At 37.0% G+C, this 22,434-nt stretch overlaps 2 protein-coding genes across 2 annotated transcripts; one reads left to right on the top strand and one right to left on the bottom strand.

Annotated features, from left to right (window-relative positions):
• The first annotated feature begins 464 nt into the window (after positions 1-464).
• On the top strand, positions 465-4,718 carry LOC110800676 (MDIS1-interacting receptor like kinase 1). The gene is made up of 2 exons (XM_022005985.2): positions 465-3,413; positions 4,055-4,718. The coding sequence occupies exons 1-2, from the start codon at positions 764-766 to the stop codon at positions 4,462-4,464; spliced, it is 3,060 nt and encodes a 1,019-aa protein (XP_021861677.2). The 5' UTR covers positions 465-763; the 3' UTR covers positions 4,465-4,718.
• Positions 4,719-5,248: 530 nt separating this feature from the next.
• LOC110800673 (probable inactive ATP-dependent zinc metalloprotease FTSHI 5, chloroplastic) lies at positions 5,249-21,277 on the bottom strand. The gene is made up of 19 exons (XM_022005981.2): positions 20,112-21,277; positions 18,118-18,592; positions 17,077-17,280; positions 16,705-16,998; positions 16,352-16,621; positions 15,136-15,225; positions 14,933-15,064; positions 12,790-12,963; positions 11,920-12,041; positions 11,615-11,816; positions 11,069-11,197; positions 10,748-10,930; positions 10,398-10,517; positions 8,694-8,879; positions 8,515-8,589; positions 6,424-6,483; positions 6,210-6,317; positions 5,731-5,811; positions 5,249-5,640 (listed from the first exon to the last, which is right to left on the bottom strand). The coding sequence occupies exons 1-19, from the start codon at positions 21,086-21,088 to the stop codon at positions 5,569-5,571; spliced, it is 3,954 nt and encodes a 1,317-aa protein (XP_021861673.2). The 5' UTR covers positions 21,089-21,277; the 3' UTR covers positions 5,249-5,568.
• Between the last annotated feature and the right edge of the window lie 1,157 nt (positions 21,278-22,434).

Genomic DNA, 22,434 nt, shown 5'->3' with positions numbered 1-22,434 from the left:
TATTTTATCGATACACTATTTGTCAAGCAAATTAGCCGAAAACATTTGTGACTTTTGAGTGTATGGTAAGACACGAGTGACTTTCACGAGCGACCTTCAGGCATTTTTTAAAATACTCACTGAATTAGCATGTTTAATATTTCCCCGGAGTCCTCTGACCAAAGTCCTATTCTCATTTCTTTACTGTCAAGTAAGTACAAAAACTACAGTTTTGGAGAAGAAAATATTTGCACAATACAATAAAATAATCACCAGAAAATTCAAAAAATACCCATAAAATATAAATTAGCTTTATTTTTATTTATTTTTTTAAAAAAAACCTACAAATTTGTTTCGAGGGAAAAAGAAGCTATAAATTGTAGGTTAAATTAGAAAAAATAAGTTGGGTTGACCATAATATAATCATGCAATTAAGCCACCTAAAAACACATTCTCTCCATGTTTTAATGTCGGAATATAACTCCAAATTACTTTTACATTCATATCATCACTTTAGCTGTTTTTTTAGATTCCCAAGACACCACGAAATTTACTTTAAATTAATCAACTCACTAATCATTTAAATTATACTCACTAATCAATCATTTAATCTCACTTTCTTCCCTGTCATAATATAACTGTAGAATAGAACCTGCCACTCTGAACACAACCTCCAAACACACCCTCATTTTATCCATCCACCAACAAAAAAAAAAAAAAAAACTAAAAAGATTATGTCTTCCTAACAAGAAAAAGAGCAAGGAAGAGAGATTGATTGAGCAAAATGCAAATGAAAAACAAAGTTTTGATCTTTTTGTGTTTTTGTTCATTTAGTGTTTCTCTTGTTTTAGCCATAACACAAAATGATGAGTTATCAACTCTGTTGTCAATGAAAACTTCCTTCATTGATCCCTTAAACCAGCTCAAAGAATGGAGCAACAATACCGAAAACCCGGGTTTTTCGCATTGCGAATGGAAGGGTGTATGGTGCAACAATGAAGGTTTTGTTGAAAAACTTGATCTTTCCAACATGAACTTAAGTGGGAAAATACCAGAAACCATACAAGATTTCAAGAGTTTAACATCTCTTAATCTTTGTTGTAATGCATTCGCTTTCTCATTACCTAAATCCCTCTCTAATCTTACCACATTAGTAACCCTTGATCTTAGCCAAAATGAGTTCATTGGTAACTTCCCTACTGGTTTTAGTCAGGCTAAAGGGCTTATTACACTTAATGCATCTAGCAACAACTTTGAAGGTAACATTCCTGATGATCTCGGGTTCTGTAACTCCCTCGAAGTGCTAGATTTTCGAGGGAGTTTCTTCGAAGGATCAATACCTAAATCATTTAAAACCCTTCAAAAGTTGAAGTTTTTAGGTTTGTCAGGGAACAATCTTACAGGAGAACTTCCTTCTGAACTTGGGTTTTTGTCTTCTTTAGAGACTATGATTCTTGGGTATAACTACTTTACAGGGTCTATACCTTCAGAATTTGGGCACCTGAGTAATCTTCAGTACTTGGATTTGGCTATTGGGAGTTTAACTGGGAAAATTCCTGCAGAAATTGGGAAGTTACAGAAGCTTAACACAGTTTACCTTTACCAGAATGAAATTGAAGGGGAACTTCCTAAGGAGTTGGGTAATATTTCATCGTTGCTGTTCTTGGATGTTTCGGATAATCGAATTTCCGGGGTGATTCCGAAGGATTTGGGGAAGTTGAAGAATTTACAGCTTCTGAATTTGATGTGTAATGAGCTTACAGGTGAAGTACCAAGTGAGCTTGGTGAGTTAACCAAGTTACAGGTTCTTGCATTGTGGAAAAACTCTCTGACAGGTAATTTACCTGTAAATTTAGGTAAATTCTCACCTTTACAATGGCTAGATGTTTCATCAAATTCTTTATCAGGTGAACTTCCTCCAAATCTTTGTGATTCTGGGAATCTAACTAAACTTATACTCTTTAACAACTCTTTTTCTGGTCCCATACCTTTTAGCCTCTCAAAATGTGTTTCTTTAGTCAGAGTTCGAGTACAGAACAACCAGTTTTCTGATAGTATTCCTGCAGGTTTTGGTACATTGCCTAAACTTGAGAGGTTAGAATTAGGGAACAACAATCTAACCGGGGTAATCCCAGATGATCTTTCTCTCTCCTCATCGCTTTCTTTCATTGATATTTCTTACAACAATCTTGATTCATCTCTCCCTTCTGGGATTCTGTCTATGCCAAATTTACAGAATTTCATTGCTTCTAATAGTAACTTAAATGGCCATATTCCTAACCAGTTGCAAGATTGTCCTTCTCTAACTGTCCTTGATCTTTCTCACAACCATATAACCGGTTTCATCCCAAAGAGTATCGCGTCATGTACAAAACTAGTCATTTTGAACCTTAAAGAAAACCAGCTTTCTGGTGAAATTCCTCACTCAGTTGCAGGAATGCCCACATTATCAAGACTTGATCTTTCAAACAACTCCTTAACGGGTCAAGTACCTGAAAACTTTGGAAGTTCACCTGCTTTAGAAATGCTGAATCTGTCCTACAACAAGCTTGAAGGTCCTGTACCTGTAAACGGCATGTTTGCTACTATTAACCCGAATGAACTCAGAGGCAATGATGGACTTTGTGGTGGCATACTTCCACCATGCCTTAAAACCAATGGAAAATACTCACCTCACTCAAAAAACAACCGCGTTAATCACATCATCATAGGTTTTATAGTAGGAATATCCGCCATTTTAGGTATCGGGTTAGCATTCTTCGCAGGAAGAATGGTACACAGTAGATGGTATTTATACAGCAACACAGTAGAAGAGTGGTTTACAAGCAGCAACAAAGAATGGCCATGGAGACTTGTAGCATTCCAAAGGCTAAACTTCACCTCACCTGAAATCCTATCATGTTTGAAGGAATCAAATGTGATAGGAATGGGTGGAACTGGGATTGTTTACAAAGCTGAAATTCAAAGACCACACTCCATTATAGCAGTAAAAAAGCTCTGGAAATCAACAGGGGATGCAGAATCAGGGGAGAATTTGTTAGCAGAAGTTGAACTTTTAGGAAGATTGAGGCATAGGAACATAGTCAGATTGATTGGTTACTTGCATAATGAAAATGATGTGATGATGGTTTATGAGTTTATGCCAAATGGGAATTTGGGGACAGCATTGCATGGTGATAAACAAAGTGGGAAGAACAATATGTTGGTGGATTGGGTTTCTAGGTATAATATAGGATTAGGGGTAGCTCAAGGATTGTCTTACCTTCACCATGATTGTCATCCTTGTGTGATTCATCGTGATGTTAAGTCTAACAATATTTTGTTAGATGAGAATTTTGATGCTCGAATTGCTGATTTTGGGCTTGCTAAGATGATGCTTCATAATAGTGAGACTATCTCCATGGTTGCAGGATCTTATGGATATATTGCACCTGGTGAGTATTTTAAGTTCGTTTCTTGCCTGTTTAATTTTTTGATAAATTGTTTTTTACCACCTATAAAAATTAAAAAACTGTTTTTTACTCACATGTTGACCGACACGCGTATTAAAAAAAAAGAGTTGAATCTAATAAAAATAATAAAGCATGTGAGGGAGGGAGGGAGTAGTGAACAAATTGGAAAAAAGATAATGGCAAAGTATTTTAATCAAAGTAGACAGTGAGTTTATTGTAGTAGTGGTCTCTAGAGGAAATTAGATCTATCTAATAAGTAGAAGGTGGGTAGAAAAAATAAAATTGGAAGTGTGACTCCTAATAAAATATGGCCGAAAATGATAAGTGTAACTCCTTAAAAAAATATTGAGGGATTATCACCTAAAAAAATTTAGAACATGTTTTTTTACAACCTGACGCAAAAATAGAGAAACCATTATATGGGCCCGCAAATTCAATTTCCCTCCATGTTTTTACACACCTCTGCGATTTTCTTTAACTCCTTCACCGTCCTTTTTTTATACAAGTTTTAGTTTTTTTTAGTAAAAAAACAAAATTTCCTTAAAATTTTCTGAAATTCCTGACATGTTTTTAACATACATTCTTGACCAAGAACTGAGTCTCTGAAATCTTCTGTGTCACAGAATATGGTTACAGCTTAAAAGTCGACGAGAAGAGCGACATCTACAGTTACGGAGTCGTACTCCTAGAGCTCGTCACTGGTAGAAAGCCATTAGACCCAACTTTCGGAGAATCAATCGACTTAGTCGGGTGGGTAAGGGGAAAGATCAGAGACAACGGAGGATTAGAGGAAGTACTCGACCCTGAAGTTTCAGGACAATGCAAGTACATTCAGGAAGAGATGTTACTCGTTTTGAGAATCGCAATTCTTTGTACTGCGAAACTGCCTAAGGAGAGACCTTCCATGAGAGATATTATAACAATGCTTAAAGAAGCGAAGCCTCGAAGGAAGAGTATTTGTATCAACAATGGATATCAACCTGATATTGATAAACCAGTTTTTAGTACGTCTCCGGTTATAGGTCTGTTGTAGAGAATTTTCTGTATTTAGTATTTACCAGTTTTACCAGTATCTGCTTCTCCTGTAGATTCCTACTTTTCTACTTCCGTTTCTTCATTTTATTCTTGATTTAAACTTTTAGGATAGATATATAGTTGAAATACCATTTAGGCTGCAATTTGTAGTCTTTAATGAGGTTTAAGTATAATGTAAATTGACATGAACAACATCTGTATTATATGATTATAAGCGGGAGCTTCTTCAATAAGCTCCGCCTTGTTTTCTTACCTTGTCACCGGAAAAAAGAAAAAAAAAATTTGATTTTTTACCACTTAAAAACATTGAAATTTTAATTTTTACCACCTAAAATAAAGTTACTTGTTTTTTACCACCTGAAAATGAAAAAATAGACGAAAATATTATGTGGGGGTGCACAATAACGGTAATATTTCTAATATTTTCTCTTATTCCACGATTTCAGGTACTTAACTCCTTTTTTTTCCTGCTTCTTTCTATTCCATGAATTCACATAATTCTTCCTCCGTTAATTCACAAAATTGACAAAATTCAATGGCAGTAAAGAGAATAGGGTGAACGAGTTAAAGAGAATAGGGTGAACGAGTTAAAGAAAATCGCAGAGGGAGTGTAAAAAATTGAGGAAAATTGAATTATGGGCCCCACATGCATTTTTCTGTTTTCAGGTGGTAAAAATCAAAAAAAAAAAATGTAGGTGGTAAAAAACAAATTTTCGATTTTGGTAGGAGTTAAAAAAAAATCATCTAAAACTAAAAAAATATGACAAATGAAGAAGACAGAATAGAACGAAGAAGATATTACACTCCATTTTATACTCTGTAGCATTTTTACTTCCTGCTTTCAAGATCAAAATTTTTGCAAACATGAGCTTAAATTGTTTACAAATTCTCGAGTTCAAAACAGCTCAAGGCGATTTCTGTACACAGTTTATGGGGGAGGAGAAGTAAAGAAAATGGTGTCTTTGTCATTTCATGCTATACACTCCGTATGTACAAATGATCTCCGGTCACGTACAAAAAAAAACATGTATTAGTAAATATACAGAGATTTCCAGCAATTTGTCACTGCCACTAAAAATTAGCATTCACCATTGACAGTCTCTCAAGTTGCTGCACCTAGAAGGGCAGTTTCTGATGCACTGCCATCATCTTCGAGATACCTAATAGACACAGACTGCAAAAACAAATAGGGTACCAACCTATAAATACTATGAATAAGTAGGAGAATGGGAGAAAATTTTCCAAAGTAGTAAGAGTACTCTACCTCGCTCTCATAAACTCTTGAAAGGGAGAAAGGTTCATTCTCTCGAATTCCACCATTACTTTTAACAATTCTGTCCAAATCCTATACATGGAAACAGAGAATTAGAGAAAAACTGTCAAAAAAACTTGACTAAATAGTCAAAGACAGATAGTGTTATTTCTAAAAAGAAAGGGTAGCTAAAAATGCAGCCAAATTTCCTAACTCATCCAAGTGATCCAACTTAAGTTAACTAAAATCATTTCAATCTAGTACAGGATCTCCAACAAATGTAAATGGAAACAAAACATTTCCATGTTTCCAGCAGACCAGCAGCAATGCTGATGCCATATGCACTGTTTTTATTTACTTAGCTGTTGTTTAGGTTTTCTTCTTTTCTGTTAGTTACTTCAGCGTCGTAGATCTGGTACTCAAACAGTGGTACGGGGCCTTTTCTCTAATCTTAGTGAAACAAGCTTCCATTATAGCAGAAGAGGTAATACCTTTCCAGTCAAGATTTCATAATCGAGCAATTCGTCAACAATTTTTTCCAGCACTGGTCGATTTTTCTGTAGCATATCTAAAGCTTTGTCATATGCCAGATAGTACATCTGCCAAAGAAAGGAAAATGAGACTTCAGTTTCTGAATCATGGACCAAATCTAGGAAAACCTAATTCGAAGAGCCTAAGATATTTGAAATTGGATGGTACACAAACCTTCTCAACTTTAGCTGCCATCTCAAACTCATGGTTGTTCCCCATGCTTAGAGCGGTAGCCTGTAAAAAGATTTGATATAATGAATAAATTTAGATGATAATAGAAAGCAGTGGAATAATAGGTACTAGCATTTTACGGACTTGAAAGAAATATTTGTAAATAAAAGGAAAAAAATAATCCTAAGCGATGAGACAGATAAGACAGACACGTATCACAAATATTTGTACTCTTCAAATCAAGCCGCTGTTAATGTAAATCTTGTTTAATCCTACATTAAGAAATTTTCTTATTTCTTCAAAGAGGTGGCAACAGGGAGACAACCCTAATGCTATATGCCTATATGAGGGTCACACACTCACACAAGCATATCAGTTCAACGTGTTATTATAATTCAGTTCATTATTTCTAATTCATACAAGCTGCCTGTCCCCATGATGATTAACTTGTTTAAGTGAGTAGAAACGCAGAGAAAGGGAGGGAAATAAGCTCCCTTGTTTGGATAAAAGGTTGGGTGAAGGAGAGGGAGGGATCAACTTTCCCTCCCTGCTTAATAAACACCATCCTTCCAAATTGGAGAGATTTGGAGGGAAATGGAGCTCACCTTCCCCCTCCTCTTTCTCTGCCATTCATTTCTCTTCTATCTTGCTATCCAAACACACCGTAAAATTAGTTACAGCAAAAGTAAGTTAAGTTTGGCAAAAGTAAGTTAGCCTCAGCAAAATTTAGTTTTTTCTGCAAAAATAAGTTGAGGAGAACAGAGCCTGAGTGTTCAAATAAAACTCTCATAAGGTCTTGCCATAAAAGGATACTTTTTCCTTTTTTAAATCTTTGGCACGAGTAAATCATTAGTTCATTACCAATTTACCACCCCACAAAACTTAAATCCCCACTCCAGACATGTTAAATATTTTCACTGAACGCCATAGCCACCTAGCACCACTATCCATGGAAGCACAGCTGGCTGGCCACCACCACACTGCCAGTTGGTGATGGGCAGAATTCAAGTCCAAGATCAATGGTGCTAGTCATTTTGTCGATTTCCTAGCCAAATTTCTTTGATATTCCTAAGTACAAACTAGGTGAAGGGTAGACGGGATTTTCTGGCGTGTGGCAGTGAGCAGATAGTGACAATGACTATGATGCTATAGATCTAATAAAGATACAAAAACTGAGTTAAGTAGGGTGAGAGAGGAACAGATTCCTCCAGTGTTCATCTCCATTCAATCCAACCTTCCGAAAATGACCACAAATTGTTACGCCCTCATTCCCCTCCCTTTCCCTCAATCCAGACAAACCAATCAAACTTGACAATTTGACATACTGACAAGCACAATACTTTGACAGTTCATTTTATCTCGTGTACCCGTGTCAAACACCAAACACTAAAATCTTTACCAACACTTCAAATTTTACCTGGACACTTCAGAGCACATGATGAAAGAGAGAAAATAAAAAAGGCGAGAGGAAGTTATGCAACATATCCTCACAAATAAGCTAGAGATAATAGTTTTTGTAAGTTGCAAACAAGTCGACTACTCATGTGGACGCGCATTTTTAATGTGAAAGGTAAGTGCAAAAGTCTTCCACAATTAGAAAGATATTACATGAATGTCAGGTCCCTGCACCCATGTCTAGCAATCCCTCATCCTTGAGCCCTAAACACTTGGATATATACATGTACCACAATCCAGTATCTATAACACAGTTGACAATTTACCAGTTCTCATACTTCCCCCATCCCAGATTCAATTTCCTGTTTGAATTTGCTCAGTATCCAACTACATATTTGACCAATTTTTTTTCTTATTCATAATTCTATAGAAAATACTTGTATGAAAATAGACAAATTAATCATTGTAAATTTAACAAATTAATGACCAAAAGTCTTTTGAAATTATGGATGAAGGTAGAAACAAAAAAAGAAAAAAAAGAAAGAGGACACTTGTCAAACAGAAGCCCGAAAATGCAATTGGCAGCGGTTCTTGTTTCACCCGAGTGATATTTGAATATCATACAAGCATCAATTTAACAGTCACTCTACGCATAATTTTGACACAACGGAGATAAAAGATCGAGGTTAAGGAGAATACCGCATTTCCATGGTAGTAAATTGTAGGACTCTCATCGGGTCCCCATCCATACTGGATCACCATCCTAGTGGCTATCTGTTGCAAATTGCAAAAGAATGAAGGCCCGTGTTAAGTGTCACTGTTAAATTGATTAACTCAAACACACAATCTAGCATGTCAAGTGCCGACATTAAACCCACCTCCTGTGCCTGCTTAAGTTCTGAAACAGACAGCAAATTTTCTTCTCCAAAAGGAAGTAGCAACTGTGATGCAACATGTGATCCAAAGCAAAACACCAGCCTTTTCTCCAGATATGATATGGTTTCTACATTCTCGTTCATAGAGCCTTCATTTTTAGCTTTAGTGATCTTGGTACATCCAATTCCCTGCACAGGTATCACGAAAATTATACTGCTTAACCAATACTGACGGACAAGCTACTGGCCTTCCCAGTATGGGGAAGGAAAAGTTGAATATAGAAGTGGGAAATTAAAGCATAGACCTAAGTCACCTAACAGCCAATCTAACTACACCATAAAGAGCTACTCCCTCCGTCCCATTTTATTCTCAACGCTTTCCGTTTCTAGTATCCCATTTTAATTTACATTTAGAATCTTTCCTCTTATATTGTACTCATAAATGTCTTTAATATTCTGTAAAAAATCGTGCAAGTGATTATTTTAATTGATTAAAATCATTGGGAGACAAAATCTTTCACACTTTCCTATTGAGACATGAATTAAATCTTTCATACCTTACCAATGTCATCTTTTGGATAAAAGTGAAAACATTATCAATAAACGTAATTTGCATTGTTTAAATAAAAAAAGGAGGAATCTCAATCCACATTAATTAATCGTTAAATCGCGTGTATGATACCAAACGTAAAGAATGAAAAGGGACGGAGGGAGTACTTTCCTAAGCCCGGGCATGAATAAGAGAAAAGAACTGCCAACTCACATGGTCAGATCAATTTAGATACAGCAAAAGACAGACATGTCAGTAAAAGAATTGCCACTGTCATGTTAACCTCGCATGGTAAGATCAATCCAAGTTATCCCTTTTTTTGCTTTTACTACAAGTAGGATTTGTAACTCAGATAAAGCAGAGCAACAAAATCTCAGCAAAAGAGTGGGGGAGAAAAAAGAACAAAAAGGGATAGCCATGAAGAAAATATCCAACAAAAAAGCGCATAATATCTCTGACTCTTTAACACATTTCAGTATTTCACATCCAGCATTGCCTATAATATATAATCCATACTTCCATAAGGAATAACAGAGAGCTGCTCCACTTCAAGCTCATTTTTTAATAGGATTGAAGAATGATTTTTTAAAATTGTTCAAAAGCATGAATTTATATGGGTCACCTGATGGACTAAGTGACTAACTACTGAAATGACAATTTGAAAAGTAATTACAGTTGTATAAATAGCAAGACAGCTTTATAAGAAAATACTTCCTCCTTTCTCTTTTAGTGACAACGTTTTGACTTTAGCACTATTCATATACTCTCCTATGACTGGCGTTTGTGATTTGTACATAAACTAAAACATGGTCATGTGAGATCTTGTTAGATTCATCTCAATTTATAATTTCACAATATCAAATTTCTATAATTTTTTACCAATACACAATTAGAGATATTAATGGTCAAAGATGTGTGTTGGCAAGAGTGAAAGTCAAAACGTTGCAACTAAAAGAGAACGGAGGAAGTAGTCAATGAGATCAGTTGCTTTGCACTGGCAACAACTCACAAGATGAGTTTTTATTCACAGAGACAACTGGGTCCGAGTTCTAACTATCGCCATTGCTAAAATCCTTCAAAAGATTGCAGCTTAGCAAGCTTTCAAATACAAAAGTGAAAAATAAATCAGCAAAACAAAAGGTTAAAAAATAACTAACCTCCCAGGCAAGGGGCTCAAGCCATATATTATCAACAACATCAAAGTTCGGCAAAAGAAGAGCAATTAGACCACGACCAGCAGCCCATACAGCATGTGGAAACTTTGTCTCCCTTGTCCACTGTCAACAGAACATATTTAAGGTTCGTCTCATTGGTCTAGAGTATTAAATATCATATAGGGAAACAGGACAGGATAGGATCAGATATCAATACTAAGGTCAACAAAACAAGGAAACTATTTAAGTGCCAAAAGATACTAAAGTGAACTATCAAAACTTGCCAGACATATGTATTGGACTAATAGTTTAAAATTTTGATTAAAACATAAAAGGAAAAAAAAGGAACTTACATCAAGTGGAGGAGTATAGAATTCAATTCCATTGCTAAGTTGACCATATGGTTCCATTTGATCAACAACGTTTTGCAGATCTTCTCTTGTCAATGTCAGTCCCAGATGGTTCACAGCCACACTGCTTATCTTTCTCCCTATTGTTGTTTTCCTCAACCAGTTAGGGATAAAAGAACTGAAAGTCTACATGTAAACAGCAGGATCATAAATCAGTTACAGTTCAGAGAAATGATGAAATTGTCCCGGGTCCAAAATCCCATTTTAGGAGTTCGGCCCAGGTAAAGGCGTGTAGTTGAGAAATTAGTAAACTCAGCAACTAACCGCAAACCAGCTGCAGTAGCTCATCAGCTCATCTGTGTCAAGAAATTTGCTCTTGAAAGCACTGCCTTCCAAAGCCATGGGGACAAGTTTCAGCTCAATAGGGCGTAGAAGAGCTGTTTTCTCAGCTACCTAAAGCCAGAAAGTTAGAATCTCATATAAACAGGCTAACAGTTCCAAAATTGACATAACTATAAAAAAGATTTAGAAACACAACCAATGCAAGTACATTTTCCAAACTCAACCATAAAACAATATGTTTAGAGGCTTGGCTGCACTGCTTGTTTGGCAATTTTATCCACCGGGAAGATGGGTGAATGCAAGAGTAGACATTACTTCTTATTTGTTTTCCAGAGAATAAAACAAGGGCAAGAAACTAAAGACAAGTTTAGTCCATGCAATATAAGCGCTAAAAAGAGAAGGGGGAAAGGCAAAAAAAAAATTGTATTCAGAATTCCAATTAGAGAAATGAATAACAGGAAAGCACTTCAAGCAAAAATCCTACGCCTCACAAAAGACTTAACACTTTAACTTAGTGTTTCAGATCACCTTTCTCCAATCCACAAAACCAATAACTTCAGGGTCCATTGCTCCTTTTGCTGCAATACGCAATATCTTCTCTCTTTCTGCTTGAGTTGGACGCTGAAGATTAAATATTCTATCCATTCGACCAGGACGGCATAGAGCTTGGTCAATTTTGTTCAAATTTCTTGTAGTAGCCATCACAACCACACCATCTTGTTTTTCAAACCTGCATATATGATTTGATTTTTATCATTTTTTCAAGCTGCTCCAATGGGTGATCAAATGTGATAAACACGCACTAACAAATTGTTAAAAGAAAGTAAAGCTACCCATCAAGTTCCACAAGCATTTGATTGATAAAAGCCTCGTGATCCTGCTTTTTTGTATGGATGAACTTCCCACGGACACCAGCAAACAGGTCAAAATCTTCCACAAATATTATCACAGGTGCCTAATGATAGCATATAAATTTGTCAGTAAAACCATAAAGATCTTCCAAACTTTTCGAGTAGAACAGACACATCGAATACAAATAAATTAGAAATTAACAATATGATGGTATTATTTTAAAGGGTATCAATAAAATTTATCGAGAAGATACACAGCCATCATGTGTCACCATTACATGCTTGGTAATTATTCTTTACCTCATGAGGGCTACATACGAAAGGAAAGCATCAAGATACTTCATAGGAATAAGATTTAGTAACAAAAACAACCTAGTAATTACAAATAAAGTTTATGGAGATCCGTGTTACTTTCATGAACACTAGCTAAAAAAAAGATTGAACGGACATGATACTTTCCCATATTATGAGATCGGGAAGGATTGAAGAAACAAGAAGCAAATACATCAACTTCTTCAGACCAAGGCCTCCAAGACTTTCTCGTATTCCCCTTTATGATGTTTTCTGAACAAAAACTGACTGAGACTGCTCCAAACATTTTTGACAATGTTGAATGAGCCTCTAATGAACAATTTACCAGCTTCGGATTAAAATGCTCTATGGCTCTATTCAATTCACCTCATTTTGACTGAAATTAAATTATCTGAACTTATTTTGTCTGAACTTATTTTATCTGAAATAAGCCAAAATAAGTTAAAAATAAGTTGAAACAAACAGACCCTAAATCAAAATGTCTCCATTACTTGGGCATACAGATAATACAGATAAGGAAAACAAAGTTATGAGATCTACCAAGTCTCTTGCTGTCTGGAACAATTCTCTGACATTAGATGCGCTTTGCCCAACCCAGAGTCCAGCTTCCAACTGCTGTGCTTTGACCTCAACAAGAGGCACCCTGGCTTCTGCAGCAATAGCCATTGCCAGAGAGGTTTTTCCAGTCCCCCTCTCACCAACAATAAGAACACCCTGCACAAGTTCAATAGCAAATAGGCTGGCTCCAGTAACTAAATCATTATGGAAACGAATTTCTACGAAAAATGAAAATAAAGACTTGCATTAAGATAAGCAAGAAACCAGACATGTAATCTTTGATTAATGAATAGCCAACAAACTGGAAGCTAACTAGTAAAAAAAACAATCTTAAATCTCGCAAAATTTTCAGCCCCGTCCAGATTTCTTTAAGATAAGATGTTGGACCTCTGAATTCCTCTTGCATCCAGTGGAAGTGGTGAGAGATTAATTGATCAAATCGTTTGCTTTAGATTCCAGGAACTGTGGAATCAGTAATTTATTTTTCCTCAACAGATGATGATATTGGCTGATGATGCTTTAGGTTATCGTTACAGTCTGAGAAGGGTATTGCGCAACATTGCCACTTGTAAGGATTTACTGCGCAATTGGTAGGTTGTAATAAATGGTGACAATGGTAATGACTTTATACGAGATTCTATGCCAAAATAATACCCATCGTAATGCTAGTCCATCTCCAGATACTTTGTTTTCTTCGTAAATTTTCAATATCAACAATTACCATTTTAGAGGTGGTGGTATTATGTGGTAATGGAAATTGATGAACAAAAAAACATCTTTTGGGATGGAATTCCATTGTCATAACAATGGACATGGGCTTGCCTTGCAAAAGTACATATAAATTCATTACCATTCCCGCAATTTATGACCGTTTACCAAACGGGCCATTACATGGGAAAGGGTATTTACACCAAAAGGCAAAAGCTACTGGTGACCTGGAGCTGGACTACAGTATCCATATTATGATAGACTTTGACTGAGAAGATACGCAAACTATTGATAAGATGGGTTTGTTCCTGGAGTGTAATTGCAGAAGGCAGAACATACGGGACTTTCCCACCATTTCAGTCCTCTTTGGATGCTAAGGAAAGTTGTTGAAGCTTGAATATAGACACCTATTCAGGACTAAAAAATTGTTGTGATAAGAGACAAAATTTGTATCATATCTGTTTAGTTATCTGCAAGGTTCTTCGTGCAATGCTCTAAGAAGAAGCATTTGTGTCTAATGGTGCTTTCCATAGAGCCATGCCAGGTTTAATTTATTGCACACTCTACTAAGAAGACTGAATGTCACAGATAGATAGCAAACCATCGGTGTATACTATTCCAGTTAAAACAAAATCTAGACCACTGTTTCCTATAATGTCCTTTTGGTGGGCTTATCTGGCTGAAGTATCGACAGGTTATCAGATGTGTGCAGCTAAGGGGCATGAAGAGGTTGCTAAGCTATATAAACATGCATGGAAAGGTTGATACCTACTGCAGCACTTCCACCCTTTTTGGATACTGGATAGCAAAACAGAAGGGGAAGGGAGGGGAAAGGGGGAAGGTGGAGCTCCATTTTCCCTCCAAATATCTCCAATTTTTGAGAGATGGTATTTATCAAAGGAGAGAAAATGGATCTCTCCCTCCCCTTCCCTCCAAGGCCCCAACCCCTTACCCAAACAAAGGAACTTGTTCCCCTTCCTTTCCCTTCCCTTCCATTTCCTCTTATCCAAGCATAGGGTAAAAGTTTGTATTATTGGTGAAATATGCTGAAAGAAGGCCGGATATCTTATCTAGTTGTAGAGGAACATGCGGGAGAGGCCCCAGAAAACAAAGGGCTAAGAACTCTTCGTGGACAGAGTCATTCGCCTTCCTTAATATGGGCATGTTGTGCTTCCCCACAGAAACCCTTCCCAGTAGTAAGTTATCAATAAATTTGATGCATTCTCTAGCGACTTTTGAGGTTGTATCCATGGGGCATTAAAAATTTTATATTTTTAAATGATTGGTTATTCCCAGATAAGGGGGGGGGGGGGGGGGGGGGGGGGGGGGGGGCTCAGATATTGCACTATTAACAATCACCAGAAACTATTAAGTAATAAAACATTTCAGTTAAGTCAATTCTTAAACAGTAACATACCCGAGGTGCACGAGCTCCCAGCTTCTGGAATACACTTGGATTTTGTAAAAATGCCACAACTTCATTAATCTCCTCCCTCATAGAGTCGATGCTAGCAAAATCATTCAGTTTTATTGGTGGTTTTTTCACTCTCTGAAGAGCGGAGAGCGATCAGTATCCAACAAGAAGTAATTTGAAAATGAACCCTCATCGTACAAGTTTACCTTCATATTATCAAACACTGTTCTGATTGGATCAACCCCAGCTTTCTTTTTACTTAATATCGTTTGCCTCTTATATTTGACGTACCCTTTCTGCATAATGACAAAAAAAATAGTACGCTGTAAATCTCATAAAACCGAAGAAAAGGGGGCGGTAAAAAAGCAGAAGACATATGTTTATCTTTCTATTCACACACACACACACACACACACACACACACACACACACACACACACACACACACACACAGACAGAGGTACTACTTTATATCAACACACAAGCAAGAAACAACGCATACAGTGAGTCACAAATTTTCATGAATACGTGATTTAAGCATATCTCGTAGACCAGTAATAAACACTTAGTTGCATTGTCTTCCGATATATATCGAAGGCTGACTAGTCACAGGTTCAAACGATTATTCAGAATCCTTTATGGCACTTTCGGAACTCAGAAATGAAATACACTTGAAGACTTCCTTCTCCAACAGGTTTCTAAGAAAGTAATTAATGCAGCGTCAACCAGAAGCAAAACTAAGTATTCTATTACTGCGACTTGCTCAACCAGTTATCTGAACCTAAGCAAAATTCCTAAAAGATATTCAAGTGCCATAGATTGAACAGCTTGACAATAGATATTACTTCTTGTCAAACGACTCTGGATTTAAGGATAAAAACAGAACTACAAAGTTGAAATTTGAGAACACCTGGAAAGGGGTTTTAAATTAGAAACAGTAACATGTCCATATTGATAATTCATAGCACTCCTTTTAGTTTCTGATTCCCTTCTCATTTTTTTCCCTTTTATTAGGGTTGTTTGTTTGCTTCTCCTACCTATTGCACAAGCAATTAATGAGTACAAACCAATTTTCTTTCTTCCTCTCCTAACAGAAACAAAACTTAATGATAAAAATGAAACGAAATAGAGAGCACTAATTCCGCACAGTGGATTAACACAAAATCTTCTTGACATAACTGTAAACAAAAAACTAACCCAGGAAGGTTTGCTCTATGTTTACTGTAGGTGTTGGCTGCTCAGACCAACCCTTGCAGACTTGGCAGAAAAATGTTTGCAGGGAGCACTATAATAGATAAAGTTTTGTTTTACTACATAAAACTTGCAAGAACAGGAAAGCGTGATAACATCTTAACTGTATGTCGGGTAGCAATTACAATGACTAGAAGGATATATCATAACAAAACTGAACTGAAGACATACCAATCTCCGAAGCTTCCGGATATTGGGATCTTGGCGGTAAGGCCCATAGCCAAGCCATATAGGGACCTTTTTCTTCATAAATTGGAATGTATGGTACAATATATATCCATATATGGCGCTTCTAATGAGAAAAAACAAGTACCACCGAAAAGTGTCTGTTTTTCTTGATTTGAAACTATACTCTGCCACAGATTGCCATTCCAAGTACCATGTAGATTCAATAGCCTGATCTAATTCCTCGGGCCAAGCCATTCCCATCATTACCCTCAACTACAGAGTGGAAACAATCTGGAATGACTATCAAAAAGTAAATGGTAATTAACAAAGACAACAAGTATGACAAGCAAAAATACCTGATAAGGTATTAGGAACTCCACAATCGGAAACACAAACACCATCATTATGTCATCATTAACGTATTTTATTTGCTCTGACAGCAACTCTCTCCCACGAGAGATGTATTGGTTGTTCCATATGCCATTAAATAACTGATGAGACAGTCTTGCCACCAAAAGAGTTTGCTGAGAGATATTCAACTCTGACAGTGGAATCCACATAAGGTGTACAGCAGTCGGAACACCAGATGCAAGCATTTTGAGATACAATTCATCAAACCCTCCAAGATCTTCAAAAAGAAGTTCATATTCCTGCAATGAGACGTTCTTGTTAGAAACATCAAAATCATACAAACATACACATATTTACTTAAGTTTACAAAGCATGACCTTTAAGTCAACATAAAATTCCTTATCATCCTCTCCCTTTAGTCCAATGTACATGGCACCCCAATCGTGCCTTATTCGAGCATATTCCACAAGGTTCTTGGAGACAGCACATGGAACTGCAATGGGCTCCATTTCCCACCTGTTTTTCTCCTCGTTGTAAAATGTCTTCGACACCACTCTGTCACGATCCAATATAATGCGCTCCTGGGAAAGATTTGCAAGAAAAACCTTTAGCCAACTACGTTCTCAGAATACAACAACAACAACAACAACAACAACAACAAAGCCTTAGTCCCAAAATGATTTGGGGTCGGCTAACATGAATCGTCGTAGGAGTATAAACAATGTCTACTCGGACACAAATACTGGGAATTGCCAAGTATAAACAATGTCTACTGGGAATTGCCAAGAATAAACAATGTCTACTGGGAATTGCCAAGAATAAACAATGCTCAGAATTGCCAAGTATAAACAATGTCTACTGGGACACAAATAGACTAATTTTTATAAGTTCAATTTTTTTTTTTGAGAAAATAGAAACACGGTCAAAATGGATAAGACATCCTCTCAGCAGCACTAGTAATATTACAAATTGCAGCATCTACATTGTAAAATCTTAATAAAATTCTCAGCCTTCGCCTATTTGGAAACTAGGTTAGAACTCTCAAAAATATGCTAGGGAATGAGGAATTCCCAAGGAGAAAACAAGGAATTTTCTTTTCAGCCAAAGACACCAAAACATAATCGAAAGGTATGATTTCATTTTATTTACCCAATTACATGTTTTTTATAATTTGACTTTCCTATATTGATTAGTTGATTCCTCTCATGAATTTCACATTTAACCATTTGGTTCTTAGCCAACAATATCAATCTTGATTAAAAGTAAGATCTAATCCAGTCATCTTTCTTTACAAGCACATGATCTTTCTCTCCTACGTAAAAATGCACATACTCGTACATTTTCATGTATGAATTACTCAAATATGTCAATTACTTGACAGCATGCTATACAACAAAGAATGATCCACAGGAAATTACCTGTCTCTTGGACACATATTGTTTACCAAGATCAACATTCTCCAATATACTTTGTTTTAACTTTGCTTTTTCATCTTCACGCCATCTCTTCCATCCATGATTTAAGTGGATGCTTACAGCCTTAGGGACAACGACCTCCTTATTACCAAACATCCATTTCAATTCGACTTCTGGAAAACCTTTCACAATTTCATCCTCTGGTGTATTCATTAAAATACGCTTTTCCTCCCCATATTTCCTCATATCTTTTCGAATACGAGCTTCTAGCTCTGCCTGCAAATTGTTTGATTCTTTAAGAGCTTTCTTTACACGCTGTGAAAAGCCCATTTCCTCTCCATCAAAGAGTGGCCCAAGAGCATCATCAAAATCCACCACCTCAGGCAATACCATCTGTTTTAAGTGTTCTCTTTGAGCAGCTTCTAAGCCCTTCTGTATATCATTCCTAGAATATACTACAGCAGATGTTTCACGTACACTGCAATGACACCACCATAATAGTAAATGTAACACATTGGCTGAAATTTTCTGATAGCTTCATACTAACAGGAATGACTACAACATAGAAATTAGAAACAGCATGCGCAGCCAGGTATAAACTTCAAAAAATAGCGAATGAGGCATGCTAGTTCTTAAAAAAAATAGCAAACATTCATTGTGTTCCTATCCACGAAATTAAATGAAAAGGACTGATGTATCTAAAAAACTGAAATGGCCACAATTAAAAAACACTGAAGCCATGGACGACCACACTTCCTTAAATTTACTCCATTACTTGATAAGATGTAAGAAACAATATACTGTAATAAAAAGGTCCAACAGTCTACTGAGAAAGAAACTCGTGAGCAGGGCCTGCCTGGGTGCATTTGTCGATAGCAAAGCACAAAATTACTTGATCCTGTAAAGTATTAGTAGCTGCAGCTCGATTTTAATGGAGTACATTCTTTTCGAACCACAAAACCAATAAAGCTGCAGAAAAACACTCTCTATGGAGTACAACGTAAACAACAACTTAGAAGCCAGAAAAATAGATGACTTTCAGGTTTTCTGCTCTTTAGGTACATCAAATATACTAACTAATGGAAGCTTCTTAATTAAACATCGAGGATAACAATCAGTCACTACTCACTATAATTGGTACTACCCAAAGCCTCCAGACAAAAAAAAATCCTCAGAGAGAGACCTAACTGTTCTACTTGGTTATGAAAAGAATGACAAGAGAAGATGCCTGAAGAATCACCTCTTACACCTAAAAGGACCCAAACATCAGGAACGAGAAGAAACTAGAGAGAAGGCCAAGCAAACAAGTAACCAATTTTCAATCTTGAAAATTTTCTCCAAAAGCGTAGAGCAAAAAACCAACAAAATAAAAAAAGAGTAGATAACTTGTATAACCAGGGAAAAATTAAAGATCGGTTGCTCCCACACTAAAACTGTTATATTCAGACCTTTTTATCTTCCCCTTAAAAAACCTCTTTACAGGTAATCACTTGTTTGCTCAAAGTGCAAAATTATACGCAGAATGGAACCAAATTAAGCCTGTTCTCTGACATATGATACAGACTTACACACAGTTAAGCTACCACATTGTCCATTATAATCCACAATTAAGTACTTACCGCAATGACGCTATTGCAATTCACACGTATAAGAGTACTAGAGTCATATTTTAGTCACTGCAATTTTATAGAACTTCTATCTTCACAAAATAACAAGATGATTTTTTTTTTGGCAATTAACTAGATGAGGTGCTGAAAAACACACTTTAATATATAAACTAAAGAATACGATTCCGAACTCTAGGAACTACGATGATGAAGGCAGTTCTACCATTTATCAAACACACTGCAACAGCTGTGAAGTGCAATATAACTGAGCCAGTTTTGCATCTCATGGTACTAAACAATTATGATACAGCTTATACATACTCTTGAATCTTGTGATTACCATAATTGAGTTGCAAAAGGCAAAAAGAGTAACAAGAATCACCAATTTACCTTGCATTATGTCTAATCTCTCGAGTAAATCTCTGCACCAAGAGCTCACACTCCCTTTCGATAAACGAAAGCTCCCTCACACCGATGCTAAACACCATCGTTTCCCTCCTCGATATCTTATCCTCAATCTCACCAATTTTGTTCTGCAACTCATTGTAATCCTTCTCACCCTTATCCAACTCCTCCACCAACCTATCTATTCTCTCTCTCACCTCCTCATCCCCGCGAGTTTCTTTCAACTTAATCAACAACTTGTCCTGCTCCCTTTTCGCCCTCATCACGGCAATAAGTTTCTTGTCTGCCTTATCAACCAATCCATCCTTCTTTCCCTTGAGAATTTTCAATTCAGCATACATCCCACTCATTATCTCACCTTGCAGCTCATTTTTCTTCAACTTCACCCCCTTTAAAGCAATCTCTAAATCCGTTACATCACTCTCCCCTTCCCTAACCGCCTTCATCACCTTCATCACACCGGAAACACTCTCTAACAACCTTCGGGTATGCCCCGAATACTCGTGCTCCTTACATGACAACAATGTGGGCTCTTCTTTCACAATTTTACCCTTCTTCCCCCACATCAAATCACTAATTACAGGCAAAGCAATAGCATTAGGTTGTAGCCCACGAACCGGGCACATCCCAATCACAACCCAAAACAATGTAAACACAATTGACTTCGAAATACTGCTAAATAAACCATCTTTAACCTCAATTCTATCACAATTATTCGAACTTACACTAGAATTAATCACTTGGGAAGCTTCAAAATTACTGGAGAAGCAAACCCCAGACGAAATTTTTCTAAAAAGGAGGACTGAGCGACATGGGTATTGATTATTTGCTACAAATTTGGTGGAAGAGGTTAGAAATTTTCGTTTATGGGGGTTGTGAGTGAAATGGAGGAGAGTGTGATGTGGGGTTGATTGAAGGGGGGTAACAATGGAGTTTGAAGAAGGTGGGCATGTTGGGAACATAAGTAAGTGAAGAATTCTAGTCTTTTAGAGCAAAATTTGAATTTGTGAGAGGAAGTAAGAGATATAGGAGAGAAGGTCAAGGTTTCATGGAGAATTTAGAGGTTTTGCAGTGTATTTGAGGGAGAGAAGTGTAGTGCAATTTGGGGAGTGGGAGGGATATCAATTGCCGGGGTTTATCGGAAAATGGTTCAAGCTGCTTATACCGTGGTTTAGACCCGATCGAGTCGAATTGAGTTGGTCCAGTTCGGGTTTGTTCAGAGATAAATTTTGTAGAAATTCCGGGATCAACCCAATCTAATTCCGGGTCGATTATCAACTTGTCACACCTTGATACTCCATAAACAAGAGATCTTGCACGAGCTGTATGTACAATAAACTAGATTATATTCCGTGCACGCACGAATATTCTAAAATTATTATTTGACCATATTTTTAATAAAGTATTTATCCACTTAAAGTTAATGCATAATTAATAAATCTTGAGCATACTTATTTAATCATCTAATATGAAAATTTTGTCCTACTTCGGATTTTATATGCTTAATATGTAATGAATATTGAGTAATGTTTGGGCTCCCAATTGATTCTCAATTGGACCACTAAGTCCAAAGCCCAATGGCTCTAAACAAACAGCATTAAACCTACCAAAGGCTAGTCAGCCATCCATCAAAGGCCCAAGGCCCAAAAGCAATAAATGACCTATGGGCATTTATTATGCAAACACTATAAATAGGCCGCCAAGGCTCACACCTCAAGGTACGTCCAATTTATCGCCTTAAGACTACTCTTCTAGAGAACTTCTCTCTAGAATCCGAGCATCGTTCTTACTTAGGCATCGGAGGGGCTTTCCTCGGAAACACCCCCGAGGCTAGTGACTTTGCTCTTGTGCAGGTGAATTCGGACTCTACTCATTCAAACAAGCAAGATCTTCAACACATACAAAAGGGGCCTTCATTCGAAGCCCATTGTTTCCATCTTTACAACACCGGAACAATTTGGCGCCGTCTGTGGGGAAGAACACTTCAAAGCCTTTGAAAGACATCAATCACCTCTTTTCGCGAAAATGGTTAATGATATTATTAACAACAATGATGACGATATGATGGTGCGGTCAGATTCAGAATCTGACCAAGAGGAGCACCCTCAATCGATGGCGAGGTCACAGCCAAGCAGAGCTACGACCGCCACAAACGCAGGACCTCCGATTCCAACTAGGGAAGAGCTCACTGCGGCCATGACCATCATGCAAAACTTCCTCTTCAATGAGAAGCAGCAAGGATTGGCTAAAGACCGTTGAGAGGAGAGGAGGACCAGGCGAAGGCTGAACGAACAGCCCAGTGTAGAAG

The sequence above is a fragment of the Spinacia oleracea genome, chromosome 4 (assembly GCF_020520425.1).
Source record: "Spinacia oleracea cultivar Varoflay chromosome 4, BTI_SOV_V1, whole genome shotgun sequence".
NCBI lineage: Eukaryota > Viridiplantae > Streptophyta > Magnoliopsida > Caryophyllales > Amaranthaceae > Spinacia > Spinacia oleracea.
The sequence above is the reverse complement of the archived record's forward strand: the minus strand, read 5'-3'. Positions and strand labels throughout refer to the sequence as shown.